Genomic DNA, 13,278 nt, shown 5'->3' with positions numbered 1-13,278 from the left:
ATAACCCAAGTGCGCTTGAGCTTGAGGTCACAAACTGATGGCCGCACATTCTCCTTCATGATTTTCTGGTAGAGAGCAGAATTCATGGTTCCATCAATTATGGCAAGTCGTTCAGGTCCTGAAACAGCAAAGCAGCCCCAGACCATCACACTACCACCACCATGTTTGACTGTTGGTATGATGTTCTTTTATGAAATGCTGTGTTAGTTTTACGCCAGATGTAACGAGACGCACATCTTCCAAAAAGTTAAACTTTTGTCTAATCAGTCCACAGAATATTTCCCCAAAAGTCTTGGGGATCATCAAGATGGTTTTTGGCAAAAGTGAGACGAGCCTTTGTTTTCTTTTTGGTCAGCAGTGGTTTTCGCCTTGGAACTCTCCCATGGATGCCATTTTTGCCCAGTCTCTTTCTTATTGTTGAATCGTGAACACTGACCTTAATTGAGGCAAGTGAGGCCTGCAGTTCTTTAGATGTTGTTCTGGGTTCTTTTGTGACCTCCTGGATTAGTCGTCGATGCGCTCTTGGAGTAATTTTGGTAGGCCGGCTACTCCTGGGAAGGTTCACCACTGTTCCAAGCTTTCTCCATTTGTGGATAATGGCTCTCACTGTGGTTTGCTGGAGTCCCAAAGCCTTAGAAATGGCTTTGTAACCCTTTCCAGACTGATAGATGTCAATGACTTTGTTTCTCATCTGTTCTTGAATTTCTTTCGATTGCGGCATGATGTGCTGCTTTTTGAGATCTTTTAGCCTACTTCACTTTGACAGACAGGTTCTATTTAAGTGGTTTCTTGATTGAACAGTGATTGGCTAGTGAAATTTAACTCAGCTTTCCAAAAAATGTGGTTGATCACAGTTAATTCATGATTTAACAAGGGGGGGCAATTACTTTTTCACATAGGGCCAGATAGGTTTGGATAGCTTTTCCCCCTTAATAAATGAAATCATTATTTAAAAACTGCATTTTGTGTTTACTTGGGTTATCTTTGTCTTACATTAAAATTTGTTTAATGATCTGAAACATTTAAGTGGGACAAATATGCAAAAAAATAAGAAATCAGGAAGGGGGCAAATACTTTTTCACGGCACTGTATATACTAAATACTTAAGACTATAAACTGTGTTACCTTCATCACAATGATCAAATTTTTTGCAGCTCCAGACAGATTTCTTTTTTTTAAATTTGCCTAAAATGGCTCTTTTAAAGGTTGCTGACCCCTGTATTAAAAGAACCTAAACCTAAATAATCACCAGTTTTATTTTCTTTGTGCATTATTTTACTTATTTGTTTTTGGCAGCACAAATCTCTTCACATCATTCCAATGAAACACACAGAAATTGAAATTAAAGAAAGTAAATCAACCCTCAGAGGCTGGTGCACATTATAGAGACAAACAGGTGAACATGGAGGACATGTTGAGTTTGTATCAACAGCAGATTAAAACATGGTCACATATAAAACAGGAACATTACACATGACACAGCTGTGCAGCTCTTTGATTCATACATTTATTGTTTATTGTTGTTTTTCAGTAACAACATGCAGCAGCACCACACACATATCTGGTCTGGAACTCCCTGTCAGGATTCATGCTGACATCAGGGACACTCAGACATCTGAGCTCTCAAACTCTTCATGTTGTTCCTGACTCTCATGACAAAAATATTATTCTCCTATCCTTTATCCATTTTTAGCTCTGTCTCTTTGTGACGTCACTCTTTGACATCATCAGTTTCGGAAGTCTCCTGCCAGCCAATCAGATGTCGTCCTGCTCCGTTCGCTCTTTGGAGGAAACCCACCTGCTGACAATCACTTCCTGTTGAGAGAAAAGACCTTTACACTCTATTGCCTCTTTTGTTTGATCAAACTTTATTATTATGGAGGAGGACACCTGCCAAAATAAATGAATAAGTAAATAAATATGTCAATAAATATAGGAAAGATAATATAAAAAATAAATGCAGCCATTAATTGATAAAACGTGACAAAGTGCTATTTCTGTTTTAATTTGCTTTTTTTTATATAGATTTTGCTTTTTATTAATTCCCTTATCTATTTACTTAATTCCCTTATCTATTTACTTAATTTTATTTATTTATTTTTACATGTATATATTTATTTATGTATTAGGCATTTATTCATTTCTGCACAATTTTTCCTTATTTATTTCCGTAAATGTCACATTTTACATTTATGTTCAATATCATTTTGCTACATTTAATGACATATTTATTCATTTATCGAGTCATTTATTTATTTTATTTATTTAGGCATGTTTCGTCCACCATAATGGATCAGTCCATCAACAGAAAATGAATCAGCTTAATTAATCTTAACAAATCTCCATTTTTTATTCTGAACAGATAAAAAATGTGCAAATAATCGTAATTAACTATGTTAACCAATTGACAGCCCTACATGGAAATATGACATTCCGTTTGTTTCCTGTATTAATGTGAGGAAGGTTAGTCTTCTCATCTCTCCACACACATCTGATGTTTTCAGCTCTCCCTGCTTCATCATTTATTCACAGAGGTCGTTTGCTTTTAAAATAACTTTAAACAAAAAGTTTCTTGAATTATTAAAAGTTTCAGATTATTTTTCTTTCAATCAACTAATCAATAATTTGATTTATTGAATAGTTGCTGCTGCTTCCTGTTGTTTACCTGAACCTTCAGTCTGCTCAGACAGGCCGGTGAGTCCAGCTCAGCTTCTGATAGGTCGGCTGGATAGATGATGTAACACAACATCAGCTCCTGTAAAACAAACAGAGAAATGAAACACCTGAATCAGATCTCACCTGATCTGTCGTCTGACGACTCGTTACCTTAGAGACGTTGGAGGTGATCCTACTGAGAGCCGCCAGAGAACGCCACGAAAACGGACGCAATGTGGAGCCCCTGAATTCACCATCAACCCGCTCAATTACCACCGAATAACTATGGGAAGAGGAGAGGGACAATTTGTGACATTTCTGTATGGAGGACAGGTTTTTTACTAAAAATGTACTTTTTAATTTTAAAGTTAATTTTTAATTAATTTACTTTTTAAAGTGAGGAGAGTTTTTAAAAGAGTCATTTGTGAGAAAGTGAAGATTTAAAAAAAAAAAAAAGATAGATAAAAAAAAGAGCGACATGTTTTCGAGTTTGAGGGTTCAAACTTGGTTTTAAAGGGACTGTTTGTAACTTTCTGAGCGTATAAATGTACCGGGTCGGGACACATGCGCGCTCGCATATGCGCGCTCACGTGTGGCCGGCGTCCCCACTCCTCTGCCTGCCTGCCTTCACTCAGACAGCGCGCGCGTTCTCGCGTACTCGCTCCACCTCTAGACGTGAACACGCGCTCACTCCACACTGCAGAAGAGTTAGTTTAGCTCTGAGAATATCTAGTGAACGTACAGGGGACGTTTGTGCAGAAATAAATGCTGCAGCTTCACCAGACCAACAGAGGTTTCCCGTGTCTTGGGAAGTAACGGGGCTCTACAGAGAGAAACCTTGTCGTCTCGTTACCGACCGGGTGCCGGTGTCTCCCTGTTCACTCCGGCTGCGGGCGGAGGGAGACGAGTTTCTCGCTACGGAGCCCCGCTGCTGAAGCCTGCGCTGAGGCAGGAGAAGCAAACACAGTATCAGCATTGATTCATGGAGAGATCTTCGTCTGGTCAGCTAACATTACTGCAAAGCAGCTGAAATATAGAGTGATATTGTGGTTTTAGCTGACGTGTGTCGCCTCACTGTTTTGAGCGATGCTCGTTCAGGTCTATTTAAAGCGAGCACAAGCGCGAGCCCGACGCTGACTTTCGTTGATTTCACGGCCACAGGTGTCGCTGTTAAGAAGCATTTCTGAAAGTTACAAATAGTCCCTTTAAGGGTTTCAAGGACGGTAAAATAAAAAAGTCAAAATTGATTGAAAAAAGATCAACAATTATTTCCAAAATTCAATTCATATTGTTTTATTTTCGTTTGCATCATGCGTCTGCATGGCTGAGTTGTACTAATCACACACAGACGCACGTACATACTCTATACACATGTGGCACTTTTAGTAAATAATCACATGTGAGTATGTGCGTCTTGTCCTCTGTGAACCTTTGCAACCCCCATAGTGTGTGTGTGTGTATGTTACCTGGCATGGTAGAAGGGTGGTCCTTTCCTATACAACACTGAAAGTACACAGAAAAGTGAATCATATAAAATGTGACAGACATAATAGAGAGGCGAGGTCTCTCCCCTTCCGGTGGACCCCATGGGACTTTATTACAAAAAAATATGCACGGTAGTCAACAGAGAGACAAGTATTTTATTAATCCTGTTTGAATGGTGCCATGAATCACACATATGTTTGTCAATTTAAAACATACATTTTTAAGTCAAGAAAATCTCAGTTTGTTTTTGTACCATTTAGTTTTGTGTGAAACCGCCAAGTGAACACATGCAGCATCGTGCAACACACATGCAGTACCATGCAGCACCGCGCAGCACCATGCAGATGAACGGCGTCCCTTTGCCCTTTGCTGGGGCTCCTCACTCGCTCACCTGGTGAGTGGCATGGAGGGAGGCGGGCCTCATACGTCTGCATATGTTGACCGTGCTGCGGTGCCGCAGAGCTGGTTGAGGATCGACAGAGTTTCACTTTGGCGGCATTATGTGACCAGGCATTATCAATCCACTTGACTAGGGCGGCTTCAACCACATGTGCTTTCCCCGTGCACATAGCTTTTTGATCACTATAAGCCAGGGGTGTAACGATACGTTTTTACAACGCTACAATACGATTTTCATGGTTTCAATACGATTCAAGGGCTATATTTGGCTCATCTGGAGCGAAAGATACGATACGATTCAATGATTTGAAATCGATTCGGTAACTTTTTTTGCCAAAAATTCAATCAGTGTGACTGTGTGAAATAAAAAGCTGATATTGGACAGTGCAGGTCAGGATTCCTCAAAGTTTTTCTTGTAAGGGAATCAGGGATAAATTAATTATGGATATAAACAAGTAAACAACGATTAATGGCAAATACATACAGCTTTTATTTGAAATAATAAAAAGTGCAACTTCAGGACCTGCTAATTCAGTTCTCAAGATACAAGGCAGTGCAATAATTAACAAAAAATATAATAAACCAACTTCTATTCAAGTTAAATAAACATTGGCTCAACCTGCTGCTTCTGTCCTCATTTTCAATTTAAACAGTAGAGCAATAATAAAGAGATCAACCGCTGATAGAGATCAACCAGCTTGGGACAGAATCATTCCTCTACAAACGCTGTTTAAATAATTCACTTATTGTAATCCAGTAGTCCACATACATGGTTCATTTGGGGTCTTTTCATACATGAAAACATACGGAAAAGCATTTTAAAACTACGTTAGACTAACGTTAGTTGAATTTCTGTTTTGGTCTCCGGCTGGATACGTGAGGCTGATGCAGCGTGCACATTGATATCATGACTGGAAAGGAAAGTCATTTTCTCTGAATGAAGAAACGACAGCGCACGGGGAGAGCACCTGTGGGTGAAGCCGCTTTCGCCAAGCGGATTGATAGCGCCTGAAACATGCAGCCAGCTCATGCAGACTGCTGCCCGTCTCACTCAACGCCGCTACCGGGTGAGAGAGCGAGGAGTCCAGTGCGCCGTTCGTCTGCATGCACGCCATGGATGCGTGCTCGCGCTGAAGAGGGCAGAGCTGGCAAGCTGCCGCATGTCTGGAGAGTCAACCGGACTAACGTTTAACATTTCTTTACTAATAATAGTGCTAAAAAACAATATAAAATCCTTAATATCGATACAATCGATTTTTGCATTTCAAATCAATTTTATATCAATATACGTCTCCCGTGAAGAACAACTTGCTGAGTACCTATCGATGTAGTTGGAACGTAGGAATATAATCAATACATCGATGTAGTCGATGAATCGTTACACCCCTACTATAAGCGGTTTCCACTGTACTGATTTCTAACTCTTTCTTTTCCAGGGAAACTGAAATGAGCCTGAAATGGAACACACCCGTGTGTGTGTGTGTGTGTGAGTGTGTGTGTGTGTGTGTGTGTGTGTTTGTGTGTGTTTCAGTGTGTGTCTTACTGAGGTCAACGCCGTACTTGGCCCCGCCCCCTCCTTTAGGGACCCAACCCCTGCTTCGACAGTGCTGATAGGCCGCGAACGAGCTGACGAAGTCAGGCCGCAGGGACCGGAACTTCCTCCACAGCTGGATGATTGACAGGGGCTCCTGACCAATCACAGGAGAGGACATGGATGATGTCATTAAATGACTGAAACAAGTTTGGATTCAATGAATGTGACAGGATTTCATTTGTTATTTAATCACTCATAAATACAAATGTAGAAGCAGGAAGTCAAACAAGACAAGAAAATAATATTCAAGTTTAAATGAACGGAATCATCCTTTAACTCAGACAGACAGGCAGGCAGACAGTTACCTGGTGCAGGTAGACAGACAGACAGCCCAGACTGTAGACCAGGAAGAAGGCCTGTAGGTACAGACAGACAGCTGATGAAGAGCAGTGAAGACGCTGCAACGGTTTCTTATGCAACAAACCTTTATAGATTTGTTTTTAACTGGGCGCCAGCCAGGGTTGCATACAAAATGTATTCAATAAAAGTGTCACGCATAAAACATCACACAGAAATCAGTTTCAGTTTTGGACTAAAAGAAATACTTTATCCACAAAAACATCAAACAAGCACACTCAACCTTTGAGGCGAGAAATAGGCATGAAGGTAACAGAATATTGATTCATATTTGATCAACGCGGCCTAGTTTCACCGTTTGGTCGGAGTTCGCGAGTCAGCTGTCCACTACCTGCTGTCCAGGTACAGGTAGAGGTGATTGACAGTTTGACTGCTGAAGAATTTACAGAATGACCCTTTAATGACCCTTTAATGACCTTCAGCTCTCTGACCAACCATTCAGATACATATCAGTTCACTCTCTGATCAGCAGCTGGGGCTCATGGGTAATGTAGTATTTATAGACAGAAACAAGCTGGAGAAAAAAAGTGTAAATAATTCAAACTGGAGGTGAGAACATGAACCAGTCTGATGGTTAGTGGGAGTGTTGGTGGGTTACCTCCTCCAGACTGAGTTGCAGGCACTCTGTGAGAGAGATCGGAGTACGCCGGACCTCCCTGACCCCCCCACAAACCTGCAGACACACACACATATACACTAATTATACACAACAACAGTTCTTCTGAATCATCCAGTTGTACTGAAGCAGCCGTCACTTTGTATATTAATAAAGTTTGTGTCTGAGTTTGAACACGTTTCCCTCCAATCTTTAATGGAAATGTCTTCCGTTAGATCAAACTTCCAGTTTAGACTCTGGATGCTGATAAAACTATTTACTGGCTGTGGAGAAATTATTCATTTTCATTTATTTAAGATAATTTTTGACTAAACTGAAACACCAACAACTCACTTTGTGATCCGAGTGAGACGTCACAGTTAGGATAACAATAAAAACAAACGCCTGAAGATTCACCTCACTGTCAGGGAACACCAGGACGAAACCAGGACCTGGAACCAAAGGATCAGGATCAGGATCAGAGTCCGAGTTGGAGTCAGGGTCTAGGTCAGATTCCTGGTCTGAGCTGGGATCAGGGTCAGGGTCTAGGTCAGGGTCGTGGTCTTGTGGGCCCAACCTGAGATGTTAAGGGGAAGAGAGAAAATGTGTTTTTGTTTTGTAATTTGGGTGAGCTGAGCCTTTAAACCTTTTATTATTATTATTATTATTAACATTATAAACATGCTGAATCAGCTGAGCACCCACAACTTATGAAAACGTGTGATGTTTTAGTTTCTAAGTTGCGTGTTTTCCAATACACAAAGCAGAATATAAAATTGGCAGCTTTTTCAGAGGAGTCTGGTGACAGAGAAGAGAGCCACTCTACCTGCAGCTTCTTTTGGCCTCTGGCCTGACCTCTGACCCCGGCCGCAGCCTCTTTGTGTGGGAACAGGCTCCCTCCTTTGGTCCTGGCTCCTCCACCCCTCTCACCTCCCTCCTCACATCTTCCATCTCTACTGGCTTAGAGAGGTTTAGCAGGGTTTGATTGACAGCTTCTTCATCCAATCCCTGAGCAGAGAGAGCTGAACCCGCCCACCTGAGGAGTTCATCATACCTGCATGTGAGGAGGTGGAGGAGGACGAAAGTGTTTTAGAAACACAACGCTGCTACAAGCCTAATATGTGAAGTCAACATGTGAGCAGACAGGATGTGATGTCACTCACCTGGACTGTGAGATGACCGGTAGAAACGAACCTTCGTGTTCTGTAACAGAAACAGAGGGCAGCTGACTGCAGTGAACAGCCCTGATTGGACCGGACTGATGATGATGTCATGGTGTGGGTGTGAACTCACGCTCCCATTGGTCAGAGATGCTGTGGTCCGGTCTGGCTCTGGACAGGATGCCTTTACCAAAGTAACCCTGGAACAAGACAAGACTGTGATGTGGACTAACTCAGACCTGGTTACATGATGTGGACTAACTCAGACTTGGTTACATGATGTGGACTAACTCAGACCTGGTTCTACATGATGTGGACTAACTCAGACCTGGTTCTACATGATGTGGACTAACTCAGACCTGGTTCTACATGATGTGGACTAACTCAGACCTGGTTCTACATGATGTGGACTAACTCAGACCTGGTTCTACATGATGTGGACTAACTCAGACCTGGTTACATGACATGGACTAACTCAGACCTGGTTCTACATGATGTGGACTAACTCAGACCTGGTTACATGACATGGACTAACTCAGACCTGGTTCTACATGATGTGGACTAACTCAGACCTGGTTCTACATGATGTGGACTAACTCAGACCTGGTTCTACAAGATGTGGACTAACTCAGACCTGGTTCTACAAGTCTGGACTAACTCAGACCTGGTTCTACATGATGTGGACTAACTCAGACCTGGTTCTACATGATGTGGATTAGCTCAGACCTGGTTCTACAAGATGTGGACTAACCCACGATCTGGTTCTACATGATGTGGACTAACTTAGACCTGGTTCTACATGATGTGGACTAACTCAGACCTGGACTAACTTAGACCTGGTTCTACATGATGTGGACTAACTCAGACCTGGTTCTACATGATGTGGACTAACTCAGACCTGGTTCTACATGATGTGGACTAACTCAGACCTGGTTCTACATGATGTGGACTAACTCAGACCTGGTTCTACATGATGTGGACTAACTCAGACCTGGTTCTACAAGATGTGGACTAACTCAGACCTGGTTCTACAAGTCTGGACTAACTCAGACCTGGTTCTACATGATGTGGACTAACTCAGACCTGGTTACATGATGTGGACTAACTCAGACTTGGTTACATGATGTGGACTAACTCAGACCTGGTTCTACATGATGTGGACTAACTCAGATCTGGTTCTACATGATGTGGACTAACTCAGACCTGGTTCTACATGATGTGGACTAACTCAGACCTGGTTCTACATGATGTGAACTAACTCAGACCTGGTTCTACATGATGTGGACTAACTCAGACCTGGTTACATGACATGGACTAACTCAGACCTGGTTCTACATGATGTGGACTAACTCAGACCTGGTTACATGACATGGACTAACTCAGACCTGGTTCTACATGATGTGGACTAACTCAGACCTGGTTCTACATGATGTGGACTAACTCAGACCTGGTTCTACAAGATGTGGACTAACTCAGACCTGGTTCTACAAGTCTGGACTAACTCAGACCTGGTTCTACATGATGTGGACTAACTCAGACCTGGTTCTACATGATGTGGATTAGCTCAGACCTGGTTCTACAAGATGTGGACTAACCCACGATCTGGTTCTACATGATGTGGACTAACTTAGACCTGGTTCTACATGATGTGGACTAACTCAGACCTGGACTAACTTAGAATTGGTTCTACATGATGTGGACTAACTCAGACCTGGTTCTACATGATGTGGACTAACTCAGACCTGGTTCTACATGATGTCAACTAACTCAGACCTGGTTCTACATGATGTGGACTAACTCAGACCTGGTTCTACATGATGTGGACTAACTCAGACCTGGTTCTACATGATGTGGACTAACTCAGACCTGGTTCTACATGATGTGGACTAACTCAGACCTGGTTCTACAAGATGTGGACCAACTCAGACCTGGTTCTACAAGATGTGGACTAACTCAGACCTGGTTCTACAAGTCTGGACTAACTCAGACCTGGTTCTACATGATGTGGACTAACTCAGACCTGGACTAACTTAGACCTGGTTCTACATGATGTGGACTAACTCAGACCTGGTTCTACATGATGTGGACTAACTCAGACCTGGTTCTACATGATGTGGACTAACTTAGACCTGGTTCTACATGATGTGGACTAACTCAGACCTGGACTAACTTAGACCTGGTTCTACATGATGTGGACTAACTCAGACCTGGTTCTACATGATGTGGACTAACTCAGACCTGGTTCTACATGATGTGGACTAACTCAGACCTGGTTCTACATGATGTCAACCAACTCAGACCTGGTTCTACAAGATGTGGACTAACTCAGACCTGGTTCTACAAGTCTGGACTAACTCAGACCTGGTTCTACATGATGTCAACTAACTCAGACCTGGTTCTACATGATGTGAACTAACTCAGACCTGGTTCTACATGATGTCAACTAACTCAGACCTGGTTCTACATGATGTGGACTAACTCAGACCTGGTTCTACATGATGTGGACTAACTCAGACCTGGTTCTACATGATGTGGACTAACTCAGACCTGGTTCTACATGATGTGGACCAACTCAGCCCAGGTTCTACCTGATGTGGACTAACTCAGACCTGGTTCTACATGATGTGGACCAACTCAGACCTGGTTCTACATGATGTGGACTAACTCAGACCTGGTTCTACATGATGTGGACCAACTCAGCCCAGGTTCTACCTGATGTGGACTAACTCAGACCTGGTTCTACATGATGTGGACCAACTCAGACCTGGTTCTACATGATGTGGACTAACTCAGACCTGGCTCTACATGATGTGGACCAACTCAGACCTGGTTCTACCTGATGTGGACTAACTCAGACCTGGTTCTACATGATGTGGACCAACTCAGCCCAGGTTCTACCTGATGTGGACTAACTCAGACCTGGTTCTACATGATGTGGACCAACTCAGACCTGGTTCTACATGATGTGGACTAACTCAGACCTGGTTCTACATGATGTGGACCAACTCAGCCCAGGTTCTACCTGATGTGGACTAACTCAGACCTGGTTCTACATGATGTGGACCAACTCAGACCTGGTTCTACATGATGTGGACTAACTCAGACCTGGTTCTACATGATGTGGACCAACTCAGCCCAGGTTCTACCTGATGTGGACTAACTCAGACCTGGTTCTACATGATGTGGACCAACTCAGACCTGGTTCTACATGATGTGGACTAACTCAGACCTGGCTCTACATGATGTGGACCAACTCAGACCTGGTTCTACCTGATGTGGACTAACTCAGACCTGGTTCTACATGATGTGGACCAACTCAGCCCAGGTTCTACCTGATGTGGACTAACTCAGACCTGGTTCTACATGATGTGGACCAACTCAGACCTGGTTCTACATGATGTGGACTAACTCAGACCTGGTTCTACATGATGTGGACCAACTCAGCCCAGGTTCTACCTGATGTGGACTAACTCAGACCTGGTTGTGGATCTTCCGGATGTGGTCTGGATGACAGACCAGCACGTGTTGGTTGATGAGCTCCGCCCGGAAGTCGCTCCTCTCCTCCGGACTGCGGCTCACCGGCAGCGGAGCCTCGTACTCCTCACGGACCCGGGTGCGTCTCCGCGGAGCCCGGAACTCCGCCTGCATGCTGCCGGGACCGGGTCGGGACCGGGTCGGGACCGGGTCAGACCGGGTGGGACCTGGAGTCCTCTACTGGATCCGGGCTTTGCTGCTGAGAGACGCTGCTAGCTGTTAGCCTGTTAGCTTGTTAACACGTCAAACCTTCCATTCATTCAGAGGGGCTGGTCGGGCATGTTTTGCTGCTGGAGCTGTGGTGTCACCGAATCTGTGTCCGGCTGCAACTGCCAGCCTCCTCCGTCAGTTCCTCTTTCTGTAAACCTGCTGTTCATCTTTTTAAATTAAGTCTCAGAAAGTTCTCTTCAAATATGTTGAAAGTCATTTCAGAAGAAAACCGAGTCTCAAAAGAAAATGTAGTATTGTTTATTTTCTGTTTTAATATATAAAAAAATGAAGTTAAAGATTTATTTTTATTCCTTATGTTTTGAAGTCAAAGCTGACTGACAACATATGTTAGGAGCTGCAGTATTTCTGTGAAAACAACAGAGACATAAACAAATAAAATGCACAGAGGTAAATTTGGGTGAACTGACCCTTAAATGAAAAACACAGTAATAACACTCTGAGAACAGCTTGGATAGTGAAGATGAGGCATTCAAGTCTCCCATGGAGGAAGTCCATGTGGATACGATATGGACGTCTTTTATTTTGGACTGAGGTCTTGGTCATTGTATTGAACGTTCAATATAATATTAAACCTGCAGTAGGCAGAATGTTTTTGGCGTCATTGGGCAGAAATTACGTAATAACCTTTCAGCATATTGTAATTCAAGTGTTCTGAGAGAAAACTAGACTTCTGCACCTCCTCATGGCTCTGTTTACAGGCTTTCAGACGGAAGACTTTGACCAATCACAGGTCATTTCAGAGAGAGAGCGTTCCTATTGGCTGTTCATTCAACGGAGGCAGCTGTCAATCACTCGTGAACTCTAATCAACTGGTCAAACTAGGCAGGGCTGATCAAATATGAATCAATATTCTGTTACTGTAATGACTATTTCTCTCCTCAAATGTTTTTAGAATCATCTTGTGGTGTACTGTTTAGCTTTGAAATGAGAAAGTTTGCTCCGTCTGGTGGGCGGTGCTTGGTATTTCCTCAACTGATCTCAACATGGCTGCCGGGTCACAAACTTTCTCAGATGATTCTGAAAACATTTTATGTGAGAAATAGGCATTACAGTAACAGGATATTAATTCATATTTGATCAGCGCTGCCTAGTTTGACCATTTGATCGGAGTTCAGGAGTGATTGACAGCTGTTCAGAGACGGCAAGGCTCCAGATCAGCTCTGATTGGTTGTTTTCCTTCAGTCTGTGAAATCCTGCAGGTGCCATTAGGATCACCGGAGGACACAGAGGAACATGATTTTTTTCAGATGACCTGTCTCATGCACTCC

General features: G+C 43.0%; 1 protein-coding gene across 1 annotated transcript; it reads right to left on the bottom strand.

Moving 5' to 3' along the window:
* Positions 1 to 1,485: 1,485 nt before the first annotated feature.
* Positions 1,486 to 12,175, bottom strand: tsen2 (TSEN2 tRNA splicing endonuclease subunit). Its single transcript, XM_074646646.1, has 12 exons — positions 11,723 to 12,175; positions 8,379 to 8,445; positions 8,249 to 8,288; positions 7,912 to 8,139; positions 7,503 to 7,662; positions 7,089 to 7,163; positions 6,439 to 6,489; positions 6,083 to 6,227; positions 4,122 to 4,158; positions 2,827 to 2,938; positions 2,666 to 2,755; positions 1,486 to 1,815 (listed from the first exon to the last, which is right to left on the bottom strand). The coding sequence occupies exons 1-12, from the start codon at positions 11,891 to 11,893 to the stop codon at positions 1,756 to 1,758; spliced, it is 1,236 nt and encodes a 411-aa protein (XP_074502747.1). The 5' UTR covers positions 11,894 to 12,175; the 3' UTR covers positions 1,486 to 1,755.
* Positions 12,176 to 13,278: the final 1,103 nt, after the last annotated feature.

The sequence above is a fragment of the Sebastes fasciatus genome, chromosome 1, assembly GCF_043250625.1.
Source record: "Sebastes fasciatus isolate fSebFas1 chromosome 1, fSebFas1.pri, whole genome shotgun sequence".
Taxonomy (NCBI): Eukaryota; Metazoa; Chordata; class Actinopteri; order Perciformes; family Sebastidae; genus Sebastes; species Sebastes fasciatus.
The sequence above is the reverse complement of the archived record's forward strand: the minus strand, read 5'-3'. Positions and strand labels throughout refer to the sequence as shown.

Bases quoted from the DNA above. Each gene is read 5' to 3' on its own strand.
- tsen2 (XM_074646646.1), bottom strand. From the start codon at position 11,893: ATGCAGGCGGAGTTCCGGGCTCCGCGGAGACGCACCCGGGTCCGTGAG. The intron at 4,159-6,082 runs GTAAGACACACA...GTGTACTTTCAG, and splicing joins CAAGTACGGCGTTGACCTCA to TGTTGTATAGGAAAGGACCA. The intron at 2,756-2,826 runs GTAACGAGTCGT...TTTGTTTTACAG, and splicing joins TCACCTCCAACGTCTCTAAG to GAGCTGATGTTGTGTTACAT.